This window comes from Sitophilus oryzae, unplaced genomic scaffold, assembly GCF_002938485.1.
Source record: "Sitophilus oryzae breed Bouriz unplaced genomic scaffold, Soryzae_2.0 scaffold_302_pilon_pilon, whole genome shotgun sequence".
NCBI classification, from domain to species: Eukaryota; Metazoa; Arthropoda; class Insecta; order Coleoptera; family Curculionidae; genus Sitophilus; species Sitophilus oryzae.
Window position 1 is genome coordinate 1,185,208 of NW_022146866.1, and position 20,306 is coordinate 1,205,513.

General features: G+C 30.7%; 3 protein-coding genes across 4 annotated transcripts in view; 2 read left to right on the forward strand and 1 right to left on the reverse strand.

Moving 5' to 3' along the window:
* On the forward strand, positions 1-1,393 carry LOC115884601. Its single transcript, XM_030903230.1, has 3 exons — positions 1-389; positions 443-693; positions 760-1,393. The coding sequence occupies exons 1-3, from the start codon at positions 322-324 to the stop codon at positions 1,029-1,031; spliced, it is 591 nt and encodes a 196-aa protein (XP_030759090.1). The 5' UTR covers positions 1-321; the 3' UTR covers positions 1,032-1,393.
* Positions 1,394-1,551: 158 nt separating this feature from the next.
* Positions 1,552-3,263, forward strand: LOC115884598 (E3 ubiquitin-protein ligase RNF181). Its single transcript, XM_030903227.1, has 3 exons — positions 1,552-1,847; positions 1,898-2,007; positions 2,060-3,263. The coding sequence occupies exons 1-3, from the start codon at positions 1,649-1,651 to the stop codon at positions 2,192-2,194; spliced, it is 444 nt and encodes a 147-aa protein (XP_030759087.1). The 5' UTR covers positions 1,552-1,648; the 3' UTR covers positions 2,195-3,263.
* A 5,871-nt stretch (positions 3,264-9,134) lies between these two features.
* The window catches only part of LOC115884591 (sex determination protein fruitless), a 70,755-nt gene continuing 59,583 nt past the window's right edge, over positions 9,135-20,306 (reverse strand). The window contains exon 6 of one of the 2 annotated variants that reach the window (XM_030903217.1): positions 9,135-9,638. In XM_030903217.1, coding sequence (XP_030759077.1) covers positions 9,376-9,638 — 263 coding nt within the window. In that variant the 3' untranslated portion in view covers positions 9,135-9,375. Of the gene's footprint in view, positions 9,639-16,859; positions 17,433-20,306 lie in introns of those variants that run through there. The other variant, XM_030903218.1, reaches the window with a different exon arrangement.

Genomic DNA, 20,306 nt, shown 5'->3' on the forward strand with positions numbered 1-20,306 from the left:
GTTAAAAAAGGAGGCGTAGCGTTATTGCAAATGTGTTTCTTATTGCATAGATTGCATATCATAAAAACTGTGTCGAAGAAGTGTTGAAAAATTTAAACTGACCTAAACAAATACAGGTTTTGAGACAAGAGGATACAACTGTGATACAAGTTATTCCCAAATAATCTGTGCAAATAATCAAGAACAATCCCGTAGACAAAAGAACTGTTCTTTTCTTGAAATACCCTCCAAAAATTAAGTACCGAATACTTATGGTTAATAGTAGGTCAAAGAAACGAATAAAATATTATTTCGTATTTTGAATAGTTCCAAATATTCAACATGATGGTAGAAGACATTTTTCAGATAATTCCAAGTGACTGGCAACGAACCAATTATTATGACAAACCGTAAGAATCACCAAATTAGCCTTAATTTACTCTGCTAGTAATGTTTTTACTAGGTTTGTATTGACTCCTATAAACAATCCCTATTCACAAGAATACATAGAGCTGAAGGCCAGACTGCAAGGAAACTATTTCCACGTAATAACAGGAATGTACAAAATCGAAAACCCCATGACGTATGCTAGGTATTGGAACACAAAACAAAGATACGAGCAAAAGGGAAATACTAGGGTATTATCTTTATATCATGATACTGCTCTAGCTAATTGTGATTCAATATGTCACTGGAATTTTGATTGGAGACTAGGTAATATATATATTTTAAGTCCGTAATTTACTTTTTTTGTGGTTGCTATACAGATTTTTTTTTGAGGTCAAAGATTTAAGTATGGACAAGGGGTATATTTTTCACTATATCCAGATGTTGCAGCAAAACGTAGTTCACCACAAAATGGAATTTATAGAGCTATGTTTGTAGTCGATGTTTTAGTACAAAACGTCCTCAGAGCAACCAGGAGAGACAACATTTTTCTTCCTACTCCAGAGTTTGATACGGTTGTAGCCAGTGACAGTATGACTTACGTAAAATATTTTGAATCTGAATTTTATCCAAAATACTTTGCAACATATGAAGTGGCCCTATAGAACATCTCATTAATTCATACTGTTATATTTTACTTTAATTTTGATTTGTTATTGTAATCAATTTTTTCCACATTTTTCTTGTTTGTTCATGATCAATCTTTTTCACATTTGTTTATTTGTGATACCTATTTTTTTATGAAGTTTTTATTGATTTTACCTAAGTGCGTATTGTGAATAAGATTAATATTTAGGATATAACTATATTAAGGATTTAAAATATTAGTTTACGAATGGTTTTGTACCTGATAAATATATATAGCAAATTTGCTACATTTGAATCATCCGTGCCCTAGTGTTAAGAAGAGCTCAAAAATGTTTAGACATTTATTTTTTTAAGGACAATAAATATATTCTACCGACAACAGCATTTTCCTTAAAGTTTCAGGTTTATTTTTAATTTTGAATCATATTTTTTTGTTGGAAGTTGGAATGGTAGGTATTTGGAATTTTTTAACAATATTATTTTTTTAATTTGGCAACCAAATATACAATTAATCAGCTGATATTTTGACTTTGACGTTCAGTTATGTGTATAGGTTATGTTTATTATTATATTTGCAATTTCATTTCATAATTTTAATAATAAATAATTAAAGAGCTGTCTTAAATAGTTAAAAATGGCAGATTACTTTATTGAAATGGGTTGGAGGGAGCTTGGAGAAGGCGAACAACCCGACCACTTGCTCCATTTGGCCAGATTATTTCGAGATTACAATATGTTCCAAGAGCTAAATACTTTAAATGGTGAAAAACTACCTCCGCCAGCGTCAAAAGCCGCTGTAGAAGCCTTAAAAGACGAATTAATTAGTCATGAAGGTAAATTCTTACATCATCTTTTGACATTCAAATTGGAGACAAACTTTTAGGTACTCAGTGTCCAGTTTGTTTAAAGGAATATAACAATGGGGAAACAGTAAAGAAAATGCCTTGCGAGCACAAGTTTCATCCGGAATGCATCTTACCGTGGCTTTCAAAGGTATAGGACCATATTAATATGACATTTAATAAAATTATTAATGTTTTCTTAGACAAATTCATGTCCTTTGTGTCGACACGAACTTCCCACAGATGACGAGGACTACGAAGCATGGAGACAAGAGAAGAAAAGAGCCAAAGAAAGGGAACAAGACATAGAAAATTTACACAACAGTATGTTTTCTTAGGTTCTTATATGTCTTATTAATATAATTTTTTAAACATTGTTATTTAAGACTATGGTACAAGGGATTTTATAGAAAATAACTCAATCTATATACATAAAGAAAGTTCTGACACGGCTCTGACTGAACATATCGACATAACATGTATAAGTGGCGGGTATTACACTAAAATTTCTTTGTCAAAGATCTTTAATAACAGATATTTTATATTTTATGAAAAATATGACATTGTTAATATAGAATATTTTATAAAATCACACATATACACTGTCAAATTCTTCATAAAATATTTTTTAAATAAAATCTTTCACAAAGAAATTTGATAGTGTAATAGTAGCCTCTAACATATTTATGTATTGTTATATTCTATAGATAGCAGTCATTTTCAGTCTTTATATTTAGGCAATGAAAATGAAAATTAAAGAAATAGACCAAAGAATATAACATATTAGACTATATCGCTAGTCAGAAACAGAAATTGAAGCTAAATTTTTGAGATGGAGCTATACAAAATTGACATATGATGTCGTTTCTTTTTATTTGGCTTTATTTCCCACTCATTGAGTAAATGCGGTATTAATATTAATAGTTTGTATATACTTAGTATATACTAGTATGTATATATGGTATATATTAAGAAAAAGAAAGGAAAACTGCCTTACTAAAAAACGGTTCCATGATAATGGCGCCATCTGGTGAGGGGATTTGGGTTTAAAATATGCTTATTTATATAATTTCACTCTAACTATCATTTTAAAAACGAAAACCATCTTAAAACTTATTTTTTACACAATATTAATAATTCTAATGCAAAGCGTTATTATGTGTTGTGAAAAAAGTTAGATTTAACAGTAAAATTTATACATACAAAAAAATAGAAGCCAAATATATAAACACCATTAATTATAATAAAATAAGATCAACCTAATGGGTTCCAATCTAAAGTTTTGTAAATGGATTAAATAAATATGAAGAGGGGAATGATGGAAAAATAAAAAACATTTTATTTTAAGGCTACAAATAAAAAAAGAATTATTGTCTAATTAAAATACAAATAATAAAAGTTATACTTTGAAAATCGTTTTGATAATATGATTGGCCTTATGACAACGACAATTATCTTTGAAATGACCATACGTGACCAATGGAAACTACAAAAAAATTACATAATGTAACGCTATCTGACAAAATAACTAGTAGCAACCAGGGTTCGGAAAACTACATGTTACTTTTAAAAACTATGTAGTTAATGTAATGTTAATGTCATTACATGTAGTTAATGTAGTTTATGTAGAGGGTGTAGTTTATGTAATCTATGTATGTAACTTTCAAATATCAAAGGTTTGAGGTGAGGTTATAATAAGTTTAAACTTTAAGAACACATAATGTATTTAAGAAAACAGAAGAAATATGGCTTTAAATATAATATCATATTATCTCTATTACAACACCTCATACAAAGGGAAATTATTCATAATATCAATACATAGTTTATTAACGTAGTTTTCATGTAGTTAATGAACGGGAAAATATGTAGTTTTGAAGAAAAACTACACGTAGTTAATCAGGTAAATTACGTCTTAATTAACTACTTCCGAACCCTGGTAGCAACTGCCTAACCTAAAAATTAATTGCTCTAGATCTAGCGCCAGGGACTGGAACTAATTTATTTGAAATTTCTGTGGAAACGGTAGAACCGCTTTTGCTATTTCACTCCCCCTCCTCCCTGAAATAGACTTTTGTTAAGATTTTTAAAATATCTATTATATGACGGTTGCCATGTTGCAGTATCATCTTATTTATTCTATAAATTTAATATTACTATGGATTTTGATAATAAAAACACCCATTTTCGTATTTTTTCTTTATTAAATCCAAGTGTTTTAATGTTACATTTTGTATAACAGAAAAAAATATACACAGTTTTAAAATAATAAACAGTTAGTACTATTTACACCACACTGAAAGTTTCTATACTCATTACATCAAAGTGTAGGTATATGTATATATTTTATATATAATATACAGGGTGTCCCAATATTCCGTGGACATAGAACTAATGCATATTTTTGGAATCAAAATAAGTTCATTGGAACAATTTTTTCAGATATTTTAAGAACCGTTATTCCGATTTGAACTGATGAATTGATTTTGGGTGTCTATGTTTTACTAAGTGCTCTAACATTTGATTTTCACAAAACTCAAGAAAAACGACGAAAGGGTGAAAACTACCCCCGCTCCTACATAAATTTTAGTATAAATATTTTCCTGCAATCTAACCTAACGTAACTCCTCCGAAGACCGATTTTCTCTTCGTAAAATGGTCCCTCTAGAATTTACTACATTTTTTGTCTCTTGTAAAAAAACGCCACCTTGCATACTTTTTGAGGAAAAAAAATATTTTTTCAAAGCTTCTAAAAAATGTTTTTTATCACATCAAGCTATGGAGGTGCATAAAATCTATTATGCTTTAATAATCTAGTTGGCGAAAATATGGAATTTTATGTTAGTATCACAAATTATACTTGACGATAAGCTTCATAAAAAACTTAATCATTTTTAAATTAATTAACGTTAGGGTTTATTTCTGATTGATGTCCTCTAACGGACAAACGAAGCACTTTTGTGTAAAGGTAAATTATGTGCAATTAACTTATTTTGATGCCAAAAATACATAGTTGTTCTATGTCCACGAAATATTGGAACTCCCTGTATATTTGGTAGGTCTGCTTTGAAAAAATAAATTCTCCAAAAAAATTTTTTTTTCACAAAAACTTTGCGACATAGCGTTTTTTACAAGAGACAAAAAATGTAGTAAATCCTAGAACATTCTACGAAATTATATTTATACTAAAATTTATATAGGAGCGAGGGTAGTTTTCACCCTTCCCGTACTTTTTCTTGATTTTTGTGAAAACCAAATGTTAAAGCACTTAGCAAAACATAGCCACACAAAATCTCATTCAAATCGGAATAACGGTTCTTAAAATATCTGAAAAATGTGTTTATTTTTTTAAAGTTTGATGCCCTCTAGCGGACAAACTAAGCACTTTTGTATAGAGGTAAATTGTGCCCAATGAACTTATTTTGCTTCCAAAAATACGTAATAGTTCATGTCAACGGAATATTGGGACAGCCTGTACGTATAATTATACTTCTTATTGAAATAAATTGACATCTTTCTTTTTAATAGTATTTTTTTATCTACTTAACGTATTTATAAATCGAAAATTTTACCCTGTGCGTGTAAAACTAAGAAATAACAACATTTTTGTAATAAATATCACAGATAACGTTAAAAGCAATTTATAATAGATAACTTTTCTTTGTTTTTTTTAAGGTTTACTAAAATTTTAATAAATGTGATTGATAGTATATTATTGTATTTATAATATATAAATACAACAGTTGGTCTTAAGATTTTTATTTAGAGTTTCTTTATAAACTCTGTCCAACAAGGGAATACCTGACGCAATAACAGTTATCTGTCATTCTTTAAATGTTGGCTGTCGATATCTTCTCGGCTCGTTAGACAGGCTTTATATACGTAAAAGTTTAGTTTACTTACAGACATGACATACATATATCTCTTGATTATAGTTTATAAATATAACAGATAGTACTATTTATAATATATTTAAAAAGCATAATGTGTTTCTGAAACTAAATTAGTTAGGTTTTGAAAGTAACAGTGAAAAGATAATTACAACGCTAACTGATAATAAATAGTATTATGTAAATATTAGGGTAATGTAGCTAGAGATTTATATAATATAAAATTATAATGTTACCATATTTATCAGTAGCGTAGTCAGTGGTGAAGTCTTGGGTGTGCAAGCAGGTCCTCTAGAACATCTCTAGAATGTTAGAAATTATATTAAGAGCTTATAGACCTATACAGGGTGGTCCGAACTGTATTCCGGAAACTTTGGCAGCATATTCTGCAGATAAAAATAAGTAAAAAAGTTCGTATAAATGTATGTCCTAAAATCCTTAGTTTTGGAGATACAGGGTGTAGAAGTTTTTTTTATTTCGATTTTTTTACGAATAATTTCTGAAGTAACGTCAATATTTTGATAAAAATTGGTGTTTGGGAGTTTTTTACATGAAAAATTTGATTTTGATGTTAATATTATATTACTCTATAGTAGTTTTATACAGGTACGGACGAGAAGTTATTAGTCTTCAAACCAGTTAAAAAATATGTAGGTGGCGTCCTCTACAAGTAGCAGTCATATTGACATCACAATCAAATTTCTCATGCCATAAGACTTCCAGATACCAATTTTCATCCCAATATTGACGTTACTTCAGAAGTTATTTGGAAATAATCGAAATGAAAATGAAACTTCTACACCCTGTATCTCTAAAACTAGGCATTTTAGGACATACATTTATACGAACTTTTTTACTTATTTTTATCTGCAGAATATGCTGCCAAAGTTTCCGGAATACAGTTCGGACCACCCTATATGTATTTTCAGTGGCAGGCTTTGAATAAGAAGGTGGCAGGTGACTTTGTCTTAAATATCACATCCACTTTATACTCTCCTGATCCTGGACACTTCATCTGCGTGGTCTGTATTTTAATGCATGCGACAGAGATAAATATAAATGACCGATTGACAGACAGAGAGACAAAATATTAAGCGGCATACAGTGTTGTCGGTTTTTACATGTGTAGAAAAAAATAACCTATTTTAAAAACTATCATGTATACTATTGAAATGAAGATAATATATGTAAGCTAAATAAAATCTATTACAGCTGTAGTAAAAGGAGTAACTAATTGTAAAAAATAAAGTTCCAACCCGAGAAGCAACATTTTTCATAAACGCCTACTTGAGCGGTTTGAAATTTTGATGCAAAATCCGGCAATATCGTATAGAAGAAATAAATATCAAGCCTACTTTCATCTCTGTTTATAACATTTGTTTTTCATCGGTGCCTACATCACTGTCTTACATGCTAAAATCCAGATCACGCAGTTGCGATGATCAGATCGGTATACTAATAATATACTATAAAATATGTTTTTACAGCATAAATGATATTGACCAGTTCATTTGCAGTTTATTGGGAAGTAGAAATTTGTTCAAGAATAAAATTTGAAATTCTATTTTTTTTCGACACTTTGTTTTAACATTGTAAAGGCCCCCATAGACGTTCAGTTTTTTCACACAGGCCACCTGTGCAAACCTAATTTTTGCGGGCAGATCTACTGACAGACATGTGTGGGAACTTATGGCCGATTGTGCAGGCTGAACGTGTGTTTTCTCGTTCAGTTCCTTTATGTTTTATGTTCGATCTATTGAGAAAGTTCAGTTTAATATTAACTTGAAACAAAATGCTGAACTTAAATAAACAGTTTCTATGAAAATTTATAGAATTATATAAAATTTTACAGCGACGAAAGAGTCCAGCGTCAGGAATAAAAAAAATCTTTATTGTACAATCTAGCAGAACGCAAAACAGAATAGAAGACAGTAGAAGAAATTATATGAAAAAAAATGGTAGAAAATTTAGCACAGTCAGCTTGTTGTAAAGGACTGAGCATCTGTGGGGGCTGTTACATTTACAATTATACTTTTTAAAATATTTGACTTTGTGTTTATTCAACATGGATGATGATGATACAGAGATCACTATAAACACCAAACAACACTAAATATTATGTCAGAGCCTATTCAACTTACAGGTTTTAAAAACAATGTGTAATATTTGTCAATTAAAATGTTGCAAGTTAATTAGGAAGATACCATATAAAATATAATATTTTATTTATAATCAATTCATAAAAAAATTATTTTATAGGTAGTAGCAGCTTTGACAAAAATTATATACTCTTTTTTTCCGATTCATCCTTAAGCATTGGCCATATTTTTAAGGAGACTTTTACAACAATATCCTAAACGACTTTTGTATCACTCTCCACGCACATTTAAGAAACAATTTTGATCAACTGCTGATATGATCCTGATGGTTAGCCAAACGTACATCCATATCAACAAAAAATGTGTGCGATTGGTTAAAGAGTGTCGTTAGTTATTACATAAGAGAGTTCTGCGCTTTGAGAGAGTATATACAGGGTATTCCAAGAAAGTTTTAATTTTTTTACTTAAGTTATACACAACAAACAAATATACAATGCAGGCAATAGTAGCGCGCATTTTATGAATATTTTTAGAGTAAATTTTCTGCACCATAAATGCACATAATATGCTTTACAAAACTTAGAATTACTACATTTTCTATACAGGGTCCGGCAATAGTGCGTCGGGCATCTGTAGCTCCTAGAATAAAAAACTTGTAAATTTTGCTTAAGTGCAAACCTAAAGTATCTATGTAGGTACTATGAAGCATATAAAATAATACAGCGAGTATCTGGCAAAGCCGTTAAAAATTTTCAAATACTCTAAATACTCATTTTTTAATTTTCCATCTACTAGAAAAATAATATACAGGGTATTCCAATAAAAAAAAACGAAGAAAAATTATTTTATATTTTAGAAAGTTTGACGTAGAATTTTGAACACCCTTAAATCATACATTAAGATTACGATATTTATGGCAAAGTAAGTAGAGACTATCTAAAGTAAATACCTCATATAATTTTTATTGCAGGACAGTTCTTGTATTTTTAATATTTTTTTTAAGAAAGGCTAAACATTTTTTTTAAATTTATTTATTATTATCTCTGAAACTATCAAAACATATTTAAAAATATCTTTGGATTACGTAGTGATCAGAAAGGAAGCAAAAATGCAATAATATACAGGGTGTTCCATTAAAAAATCATCCCGATCCACTCTGACTTTTTTGAGCCACCATGTAGAGGTTAAATTATTTTCCTGAAATACCTCCTAATAGATACTTTAGGTTTACTCTTAAACAAAATTTATTAATATAATTTTAGGAGCTACAGATGTCCGACGCACTATTGCCGGACCCTGTAGATCAGATTTAATATGGGGTGCTTAAATCTAGAATTGTCAGATAAATAAAAATAGAAACAAATACATTTAAGCTTCTTCTGTTCAGTTCGCGATCAAATTTCACATCATCATTCTCTCATTATACCAATTTCCCAAGTTTCCATTTAAGTAAGAGCCACCAATGATGACACTGCTGTCGTACCATCCCCTGGTATAAGCTGATGGTTCAGAGGCGGTCTTGCCATACCGCTAGATGGCCTGATTGGGCATCAGTAGGGGATGTTTCGATCTGATGTGGCTTCTTAGTGTGTCGATGCGGCTGTAGGTGGCAGAACAGTAGCGACAGACGTAGCGGTGGGGCGTGTGCGAATGAAAATGATGCCATCTATTAGTAACGTCTTTCTTGCAGACTTTACATCTCCAAGAAGAATTGTTTATAGGAGACACCACAAACATATCTATGTAGGAAAGAGTGCCATTTATTCCGTTGGGTCGATAGTTAACTGATGGGACTGAAACAGAAAGACGTTTTAATAAAATAAACACGTAACGACAATGTGAAATGAGCGATAAGGGCAATAGGTTTTAAAGAACGCATGTAAATACATCAGCTCTTGGACTACAGAACATTTACGTATAGGCAACCAGTAAAATACCTAGGTGTATAATGGGTTGCATGAATCCTGAAAATACAAATATATTTATGAAACTTTTTACCACATTTATACATGTAGTAATTAAAAGGTATAAATGAAATAAAATTAAATAGTTTTGTATACTTATTTATTTAAACATAAATACAATAAAAATTAATAAAGTTACGTTTAAAAATTTTCGGAATATATACCCTGATTATGATATTAAAGTCTCTTAAAAGTCTTAGTTGCTATATTCAAATAGAAACAAAACAAACACTTTCAAATTAATGTAAAATCCCATGTTCTCTTTGAGATATCTTTTGTATAATATAAATGATTGGCTATTAAACAATTAAAAACAATAATAACGCACCTATTCGTATATACAAAACTAAAATCTAAGATAAAATTAGGTATAAACTAAAAATTAAATAATTGCACATATTTAGACTAGTTTCTTACTTAAAGTTCATTAGGATACAGTGTATTGTACTTTTTTTTGGCTGATCTTTGGCTAGTTTATTTTTTCTGTTTTTCTGACTAGTTTCTGGTAACTTGACTTGTAAAACATTCTTTGGCAAATATCATTTTAAACAAAAATTTACTTACAAATCTAACTAAATTTGAAAATTAAAGAATTATAGACTAAAACCAAGTCGGCTATATAAAAATGAGAGAAACCAAAAAATAGTCCTTTGTTTCACTCAAAGCTAACTTGATTTGATAAAAGTTACTAATTATAATCTAATTCGTTTTCGTCACAAAAAAAAATGTTGATATAAAGTGAAACAGAATTAAATATTATTTACTTTTGTATAAGTACCTATGTTATCAAGAAAGATTATTTTCTTAAAAATCTTGTGTCAAAATGTTATAAAATCTATTTTTTTGGCTGTATATAGTTATAAATACTTCTATTCCACTTTCTATACCTACTATTTGGTTGGAATAAATTATTAAAGTATAATTTTAATTACATTTTTTCTGGGAATATGTACAGTGGTAAGAATTAAAATGGTAGTGGCCAAAAATATATTGGCGTGGCACAATATAGTTCGTTTGTGTTTCTTAAAAAAAATATTTTCTTCTAAAAATTATATTCTCTTAATATTATTGGTATTATTATGTATAGGGTTATTCACGTCATTCATTTGCATATAAACTGGTATAGAATTTTAAACTGGTTTTACAAAAATATTGATTCTAACAAAAATACTACCAAAAATCTAGAAATTTTAGAATTTAGAATTGATTATCTATTAAAGAAACTAACAAAATACTCTTACAACTTAATGTGATAAACAAAATCAATGTCAAACCACTATCAAAATTTTTTTTATTTGTGACCGGTTTTATATTAATATAAAGTCAAACGAAGAGCGGTTTTTGACAAAGGTCTCATGATGGCTGAATAGCGAAATCGGTCACGAATAAAGATTTTTTGATAGTTGGTTGACATTAATTTTGTTTAACAGATTAAGTTTATCATGAAAAAACTACTTTCTGCTTCGTAATTTAATGAATTTATAATATACACGGTGTTCCGTTTAAAAAATAGCATTTTAATATTATTTTGTATCTTTGGTATAACTCTGCAAATCATAAAACAATTTAAATTGTCTCTAAATCCTGTATACTGGGTGCGTTTCAAAAGTGGCTCACCCCTATAACTTTTTAATTTTTTTCAGATAAAAAACGAGATTTGGTATGTTAGTATATTATGACATTAATCAGGATTGATTGACCTATTCAATTGTTTTTGGTCACTTCCTGTTTCGCCGGAAATGACTATAACTTTTGATTTTTAAATTGCACCCTCGGTATATTTCTACTATATTCGATAGAAAATGACATAACACAAGTCAACTTTTGACATTTTCGCTTTAAAAAAATCGTATTTTAAATTTCAATAGAGTGCCATGGCTGTGTTTAAAACAGTAATGTTTAACCCAGGAGCCTGGGAAAAATAGTTTTGATTGTCTAATGTTTTTCGTGCCTGGTCCTGGCCGATTAAAAAATTCCCAAATAGCATTTTTAATCTTATATCAATTTTTTCAAATGGAACAAGGGTGGTTCATTAGCATATTTGGAAAAACATTTTTTTGCGGTACCACACACTTGGTATTTCGAGTCAAATTGTCGTTATGAACCGCATGTTACAATTCCAAATAAAATATATGCGACAATGTTAAAAGTTGACATATGATATGTCATTCTATTCAGAGTGTTATTTTCTATTGAATAAAGTAAAAAAATACCGAGGGTGCCATTTAAAAATCAAAAGCTGTAGTAATTTCCGGTGAAACAGGACGTGACCGAAAACAATTGAATACGTCAATCAATCACAATTTATGTCATATACTAACATACCAAATCTCGTTTTTTTATCTGAAAAAAATAAAAAGATATAGTGATAAGCTACTTTCGAGACGCACCCGGTATATCTTAAAAATTAAAACCAAAATTAACAAGTAATTTATCTAGATTACTCTGTATTAAATGACGTGAACAATCCTGTATAAATATAATATTATAAAAATTAAAGTCTGTCCAACTTCAGGGGAGATTTCGATAGACGACTTCCAAAAAATGACATAAAAACAATTTACCCATGAATCTAAATCACAGACAACTGCCACTGTCATGTGTCTTCTCGTTGGACATACTATAATACAGGGATCGGCATAAGTTAGGCAACGCTCTCGAAAAATCGGCATATGTCCGGCAACGCTCATAAGTCTGGCAACGCTGTCGAAAAAGATTGCCACTAAGCATGTTCGTGGTCAGAGTTGTGTCTGTGTCATCATATGTAAGATAACACTTGCTCGCCGAATAGACGCGTTTTCAGAATGAATAACCGATACAAGCGTGTTGCCTGACTATATGCCGACCGCCGACCCCTGTATAAAAATAATATCTGACTTATAAAATTATAATGCGCATATATGCTATAACATTAAACCGCGCCTTTACGTAAAAACCTTCACATTCACAATATTTATGTAAAACACTATTATATATACACAGATGCTTAAAAACAAATAAAACAAGTTAAAATATAGACTACCTATACAACCCCTTTTGTCCAAAAATTGACAATAATGTTGACAATAACAATACACTTGAATTGACAGTTAATTTTCTTGTGTATACAAATAAAAATACGAGTATTAAAATAAGTTAAAATATTATGAAAATAAAAAATTGCACGAAGTTAATAATTTATCTCACCACAAGATAAAGCGAGCATTGCAATTGCACCACTGGATTTTGAAAATGCATTTTTTATGGCAAGAATTTATATAATTTGTTTGTTTTTATCAAAATAAAAATGGCTCACAGACGATACAAAACGGTTTGCTCTGTTTGAAGCAACTATCATAGATATATTAGTCTAAGAGCTAGCAACGTTTTCGAGAAAGTATTTTAAGACGTCTGGCTCTTTGATATATCTTTTACTATGCTCTCTGGAACAGCACGCGACCCGTCTAGTTGCCGATACCCGTTGCGATCACTACTGCGCATCGGAAGAAGATCCTATATTTTTATTAATTTAGTCCTATAAATTCTAGTATTGAATATAAACCGTTTCCGACCACGAACCGATGATTCAGAGTTCGAATCCGGGTCAGGTCAAATACTTTTTTATTTTATTTTCGTTTATATTCTGATAGTAAAGTATTAAATAATTCTGGTAATTAAAAAAACAAATATTTAATACTTTACTATCAGAATATAAACGAAAATAAAATAAAAAAAAGTCTTTGCCCTGACGCGGATTCGAACTCTGAATTATCGGATTTATATTCAATACTAGAATTTAAAGGACTAATAAAAATATAGGATCTTCTTTCAATGCGCAGTAGGGAACGCAACGTTTACCGGCAGCCAGACGGGCCATGCTGTTCTAGAGAGCATAGTAAAAGATATATCAAAGAGCCAGACGTGTTAAAATACTTGTTTTTCCGACGTTGCTAGCTCTCGTACTATATTTAGCACTTTGTTTTACTACGTTTTGTTTTATATGAAATGAAAAATATAAAGTTAGAAATATTAGATTATAAAATTTAAGATTAAGGAAGGAGTATAATGCTATCCATAGTATCCATGTATTCATGCAAGGTAGATGGACAAAGGGCCATGTTATTTAATTAAACAGGTTGCCTCAAAACTTGACATTAGCCGCCATATTGCGCGTCATCGTGTGGTACTCAGCACTGCAATTTTCAGCTTATTTACAAATAATTTTACTTTGTTTTCCGAAGGTTTTCCGTGTATTAAGTACATTTGAGTGGATTATAGGACAGTTTTAGTGGATATACTATATTTTTTAAAGTTTTAGTGTACTTAACGTATTATAATTGATAAACTAGATAGTTTTTTAAAATTATTTATCAAATTTCCCTTAGAAACGGAGATCATTCTTACCTGTAACAGCCTATAATGTTCAGTATTGTTTTTGCTGAGTGATGTATATGTATAATAAATTATTTTGACTAGCTTGCGATATTTTAACATGGTAAAAAGCTAAAACTATTTTTTTTGAATACAAACATTGCTTTAAATGTTTAATGTCAGCAAGACAATGTCAAAGAGAAAAATCAATAAAGACTTTATAGAAAAACAATTTAACTTGTGTAATTGTTATTATTATTAAACATTTTGATAATAGTCATTTTAAATATCACGCTAGCTGACGTCTTCGCGCCAACTACTGTGATTGGTCCAAAGTTACGAGGCAACCTGTTTAATATAATAACCTTGGACAAAGGGCCTTGGGTTGGGGATCATTGACAGTTCTGTTTGACGTTTCATTTAACACATTTGAATTTGATTTGTAATTTTGTGGATTTGTCAGTGTTTACTGAACTAAATTATTATTCATTCTACTACTGATAATTGTTTAAAGGTAATAAATCTAGAAGGAAACTGGAACAGAACTTAAATTAACAGTGACACTATTGCAATTTATCGAAAAAGATTGTAAAATAGTTGGTTGGTAGATCTCGCTCAAAATCGAGCGAAATAATGGAATAACTTTTCGCTAGTAAGTGACTATATAATATCTATATTACATGTAGTAAACTGATCATTTATGAAATTCACTTAAAATTAACTAATTATCGAGGGGTGTCTCACTCGGGTAAAAAATGTACACGTACTGCCAAAATATCCTTCCACTGCTGAGCGACTGCCAATGACTATGAAGAAGACTGCCTATGACTGCCATGTAATTATTATAGGCGACTGCCATAAGACTGCCAATGACTGCCAGCGACTGCCAAGAAAATGTACATGTAATTCCAATACTGAGACACCCCTCGCTAATTATATACTTTTCCTTGCATTTTTGCTTTAATTTACTATTTCTAGAAGATTAGATGTCAAAGAATTCAGATACGTCAATTTGACTTACCTGTTTCAGTAGCGTATCGGATGTTTGTGTTAATAAATAATAATTATAACTTTATTATTTTTATAAGAATTATATACATATTTTTATAACATTTTTAATAACTACCAACATTTATTGAAAACGTGAAATAAAACGACAATTTAACGGGTCTACCCTGCATCATGTGTTTAGACGTTTTGAATAAAATTAGAACGGCACTGATAAACCGAAATTTAAGTCGGGCATTTTAGGACCCCGTCGCGTTCGATCTAAGATTTTTGATATGCTCCTTCCTTAATATTTTTATTCAAAGATGGAAAGGATACATTATTGTTACAGTTATCTGACATCTGTCAAGCTTTACTTTCTCTTAATACATTCGATGTGGTTTTTGTGATGTAAATAGTTTTTAAAATATTTCATATTACACTTCTATAAGTTTGGTGCTTATTTAGTAAACTCATATCACATTATGGTGTTTTTTACATCTCGATATACTTTATATTTTGTTGTTACTCCAATAGTAGGAAAAAAAATTGACTAATGTCGCCTCTCAGTCCCTCCAAATAATTACCATTAGTTAATTAATAAAATAAAAAGTAAATTATACAACGGCATAATAAATACCATTGGTTTACTTCTTAGTTGCAAACCTATAACCAGTTGATAGAAAAGAAGGAGTTTAAAAAATACAAATTTCTTATGTAATTAAGAAAGATACAAATGCCAAGAAACTTTTTTTTGTAAAAATTAATTTTTATATGGTTCCGACAATACCGTATATCAAATTTGGTATACTATTTCCAGAAGTTAAGGTATTGTATCTATGAATATGAATAATATGAAGCATAGAAAATTCCTATATTTGATTTTAATCATGAGAAGTATTATAGACCATATGTTTTTCTATCGACTGTTTCTATAGAAGATTTGCTACTATAAAAATGGATTTCTCTGTTACAGATACAGAGTGGCGCAATTTCCAAAAGTTTTAAAAGAACGAGTGTTGGTAAATTTGTTAACAATTGAAAGAATGAATGAACTGATTGAAAGCATTGGGAAGATATGCAACCTAATGGGCAAATTCGTGACAAGGCTGATTTGATTTCCCCTTGCTGTACGGTGTAGACACCAGTCGTTCTGCGGCCAACGCATAAAACTCTCATTTTCTCTAATTCGACCAGCGAAGGCATATAGAAGACGGTGTAGAAGTGAAAGCGACAGTGTTGTCATATGAAAATGTGTAATATAAAAAGTAATGTCTATAATACGTTTGACGAAAATATCTTTGGATGAAAAATCCGTGTTTAAGTATTGAAAATTTATTCGTGTTAAACATAGAATAAACTACAAAAATTTTATAGTCTCTATAGTCAATCTCTTTTATAGGTACTGAATATGTCGTATGATCGAAGAAAGTCGTTTAGTTGGCTTGAAAATTACGATTATTGACATTTACCATAATATTTTACATATGAAATAGCAGCAACCTTCATTTCCAAGCCAAGTCTAACGCCGTTCTTTATTTAATCATATATTATATTAAATTCTTTAATGATAGAAAATTCGTATTATTAACGTACTGTACCCAAAATCCGTAAATCTACGGATTAATCAGTAGTTCTGGCAACACTGTCTCCAGCAACCACTCACTCTGTCAACTGAAAGCAGAACTACGGTACAGTATTCGTTATCCGCTGCGCTGTAAACGACTACCAGCGCGCAGCGGCGCAGAGCTAAACTAAATCCCGAAATTCTCGGATAGGTTGACGGTAACGCCAGCTACATCTTGGACAGGTTTTGTGCCACGAAATCGCCCATAGGGGTTGCGCATCTTCTTATTTCTTCAATCAACGGTATCACATTGCTTAAAATTGGACAGGGCCGCACTGCCTGTGAGCCTTCAATTTTTTTTTAAAAATGCGACGTTGCCAGAACGTTCGGTAAATAATCGTTTATAAGAAACGTCCCTTGCGACGTTGCCGGATTGAGCAAAACATCGTCAAATCTCCTCTTTATCGCCGCACCAGTTCCCTAAGGCTAAAAATACATTAGCTAAGCTACCGTGGGATGCTTCGTCCGCATGTGGAGCAAAAGGGTGTCGCTGCTCGTGTACACTGCCGGACAGTGTGCGCAGGTGTACTGACCGGGAAAATGGACGTAGTAGTGGTTCCTAGTGTTGCTGACGATTTTGCCGCACAGCACGCAGCGTCTCCTCTCGTCCATGCTACCCACCCTTTCAAACAGCTGCGACACTTTGTAGCACTTAACGTCTGAAACAAACGAAATGAGGTTATGTCGCTGACTAGCCGTTAGACCATATACTAACTAGAAAACCTTTCTGGCCTATAAAAATAGCTGTTGAAACCAATCATTATCTGGATATGTGATTACATCAGAGATGAGAAGTTAGTAAAGTAGTCACATAGAAGTCCCTAGATAAATAAAGCTGGTTTGTGTGTATGTCTAGTAGCTTGGAGAAAGAATGGCGAACATACAAGTAAATTAAGTAATTTGATATTAGTCGTATATAAGCCCAAAAACTAATAGATTGTATTATTAAATTTCTGTAACTTTTGCTACAGAAATGTAATAATAATTTAAGACTTGAAAATAGTATTTTGCAAGAAGAATAAGGCTATGCGCTGACAGAAAATTTGCAATTGGCCAACTATTTAATTGCAAAAGTGAATTTAATACATTCTTATGGAGCCGATCGGCTGACTGATTGCATGTGAGCGCGGCTTCGTAAGGATACATTGGTTACAAATCTGCAACTAAATAGTCGGCCGACTGAAAATTGCCTGTCAACGTAAAGCCTAAATCAGATGACCTTTTAAAATACCGTTTTCGGTTTTGTATAATATACCATATATTTCTTGTAGGATAATATTCTACAAAAATTTATTTTTGGGTTTGATACGTATTGGAATTATATTTATTTGTATAACTATTTTTATTTCATATTGGAATTATATTTATTGGAAATTGGAATATGGATGATATTTGTTATTTTATATAAAAATTATTAATCAGTATTTTATATCTAGGGACTTCACTCTTAAACTCTACCTAATAATAAATTAAAGGCAAAGTGATCCTGTTTCCTTAACAAGATTTTTAGAAACATACGGAATACAACATAAACAGTGTAAACTACATTAATAATAAATTTCGCAACTCAATTGACTTATATACTTATTTATTATTAAACTTAAATACATTTCTATCAAATAAAGAAGTGTGTTTTAATTTAGGAATAAAATCATAAAAAGAGTGGATTAAATAAAATATTAAATGTGTAGCTGTCTCAAAATTTTATTTAGACTGGATTGAATTAGCCAAAATTTGAATTTTACTGTGTATAGTATAATCGTTGATGGAAATTGGGAAGATACGCAACCTAATGGGCGAATTCGTGACAAGGCTGACTTGATATTCCCTTACGTCTCAAGTGCTGTACGGTGGAGACACCCATCGTTCTGCGACCAACGCATAAAACACTCATTTTCTATAATTTGGCCGGCGAAGGCATATCGAAGACGGTGTGGGTCTGAAACCGACAGTGTTGCCATATTAAAATATGTAATATCTGTAATACGTTTGACGAAAATATCTTTGGATGAAAAATCCACGTTTATGTATTGGAAATTTATTCGTGATAACATAGAATAAACAACAAAAATAAAAATTCTTTTACAGGTACTGATTATATCGTATGATCGAAAAAAGTCATTTAGTTGGCTTTGAAATGACGATTATTGACATTTACCATAATAGAAGAAATGGCGTTCGCAGGTTTACGACCAGGAATTAAACAACCAAACAAAACCTGCGAATGCCATTTCTTCTACATAAGGACGCAAATCTACCACATTTACCATAATATTTTACATATGAAATAACATCGACCTTCATTTCCAAGCTAACTCTGACGTCGTTCTTTGTTTAATCATATAATATTGTATTAAACTTTTTATGATAAAAAATCCGTGTTATTAACGTACTGTAGTCAAAATCCGTAAATCTACGGATTAATCAGTAATTCTGGCAACACTGTCTTCGGAACACTCACTCTGTCGACTAAAAGCAGAACTACGGTCTGCTACGGTACAGTATTCTTTATCCGCTGCGCTGTAAACGACGATCAGCGCGCAGCGGCGCAGAACTAAACTAAATCTCGGACAGGTTGACGCTAACGCCAGTTACATCTCGGACAGGTTTTGTGCCACGAAACCGCCCATAAAGTTGTGCATCTTCTTATTTCTTCAATCAACGGTATAATGTATAATAAGTCATAAGAGAGGCCATTTCATAATAGATGTTGGTTTCAAGATGGCAATATTTTTATTTTTTTGTATCTAGATAATATATGGTCAAATGTCAAATTTTTATATGGTTCAACTTAAGTAACTTTTGGTTTTGCCAAGTTAGACCTGCCATTTACTTGGAAAATACAAGAGGTATTGCTGCAACCAAAAATTACCCTCATTCTAAAAATATCAAATTAATCTAATACATACCTTTCCATTTCCAAAATTAAGCTATATCTAAACACAATATTTTAGATATTGATCAGTTTAGTTATTTAAGGTTAGGGGTTAAAATAATTATAATTCCAAAAACGATAATCGAGAAAAAAAACACTGCGTCCAGTTAGCTTGAAAATAACGATCGATGACATTATACATACAAAACAGACAACCGAATCTTCAATTCCAAACCATCTCCGACGCCGTTTTTTTTTCGATATGATATTATTAAGCTTTCAAATAAATAGTTTTAACATTACAAAAAAAAATATGAATCAAATAACTAATATGGTTTAAAATAAAAGTCGAGATTTTTGAAACACACCATTTTTAATAAAAAATAATAGATTACATAAATGCTTTAAAAGAATTCAAATATATCTCAATTGTCTTATACAGACTAATATTATGATCAAAATTACAAAATCAGAGAAACAAATCGCTATATAGGTATAAACTTAAATCAGTTTTTAAGTAACACGTATCTTCTAATATTTAATAGATTAGAATAAAAATAGTAAAAAAAAAACAGTTCAAAAGTTAAAAAAGCATTAGAGACCAAATAATAATTGTTTGGTTTCATTTAAATTATATTATATTTCTAATATATATATA

Bases quoted from the DNA above. Each gene is read 5' to 3' on its own strand.
- LOC115884598 (XM_030903227.1), top strand. From the start codon at position 1,649: ATGGCAGATTACTTTATTGAAATGGGTTGGAGGGAGCTTGGAGAAGGC. The intron at 1,848-1,897 runs GTAAATTCTTAC...ACAAACTTTTAG, and splicing joins CGAATTAATTAGTCATGAAG to GTACTCAGTGTCCAGTTTGT. The intron at 2,008-2,059 runs GTATAGGACCAT...ATGTTTTCTTAG, and splicing joins TCTTACCGTGGCTTTCAAAG to ACAAATTCATGTCCTTTGTG.
- LOC115884601 (XM_030903230.1), top strand. From the start codon at position 322: ATGATGGTAGAAGACATTTTTCAGATAATTCCAAGTGACTGGCAACGA. The intron at 390-442 runs GTAAGAATCACC...TGTTTTTACTAG, and splicing joins ACCAATTATTATGACAAACC to GTTTGTATTGACTCCTATAA. The intron at 694-759 runs GTAATATATATA...TTTTTTTTTGAG, and splicing joins GAATTTTGATTGGAGACTAG to GTCAAAGATTTAAGTATGGA.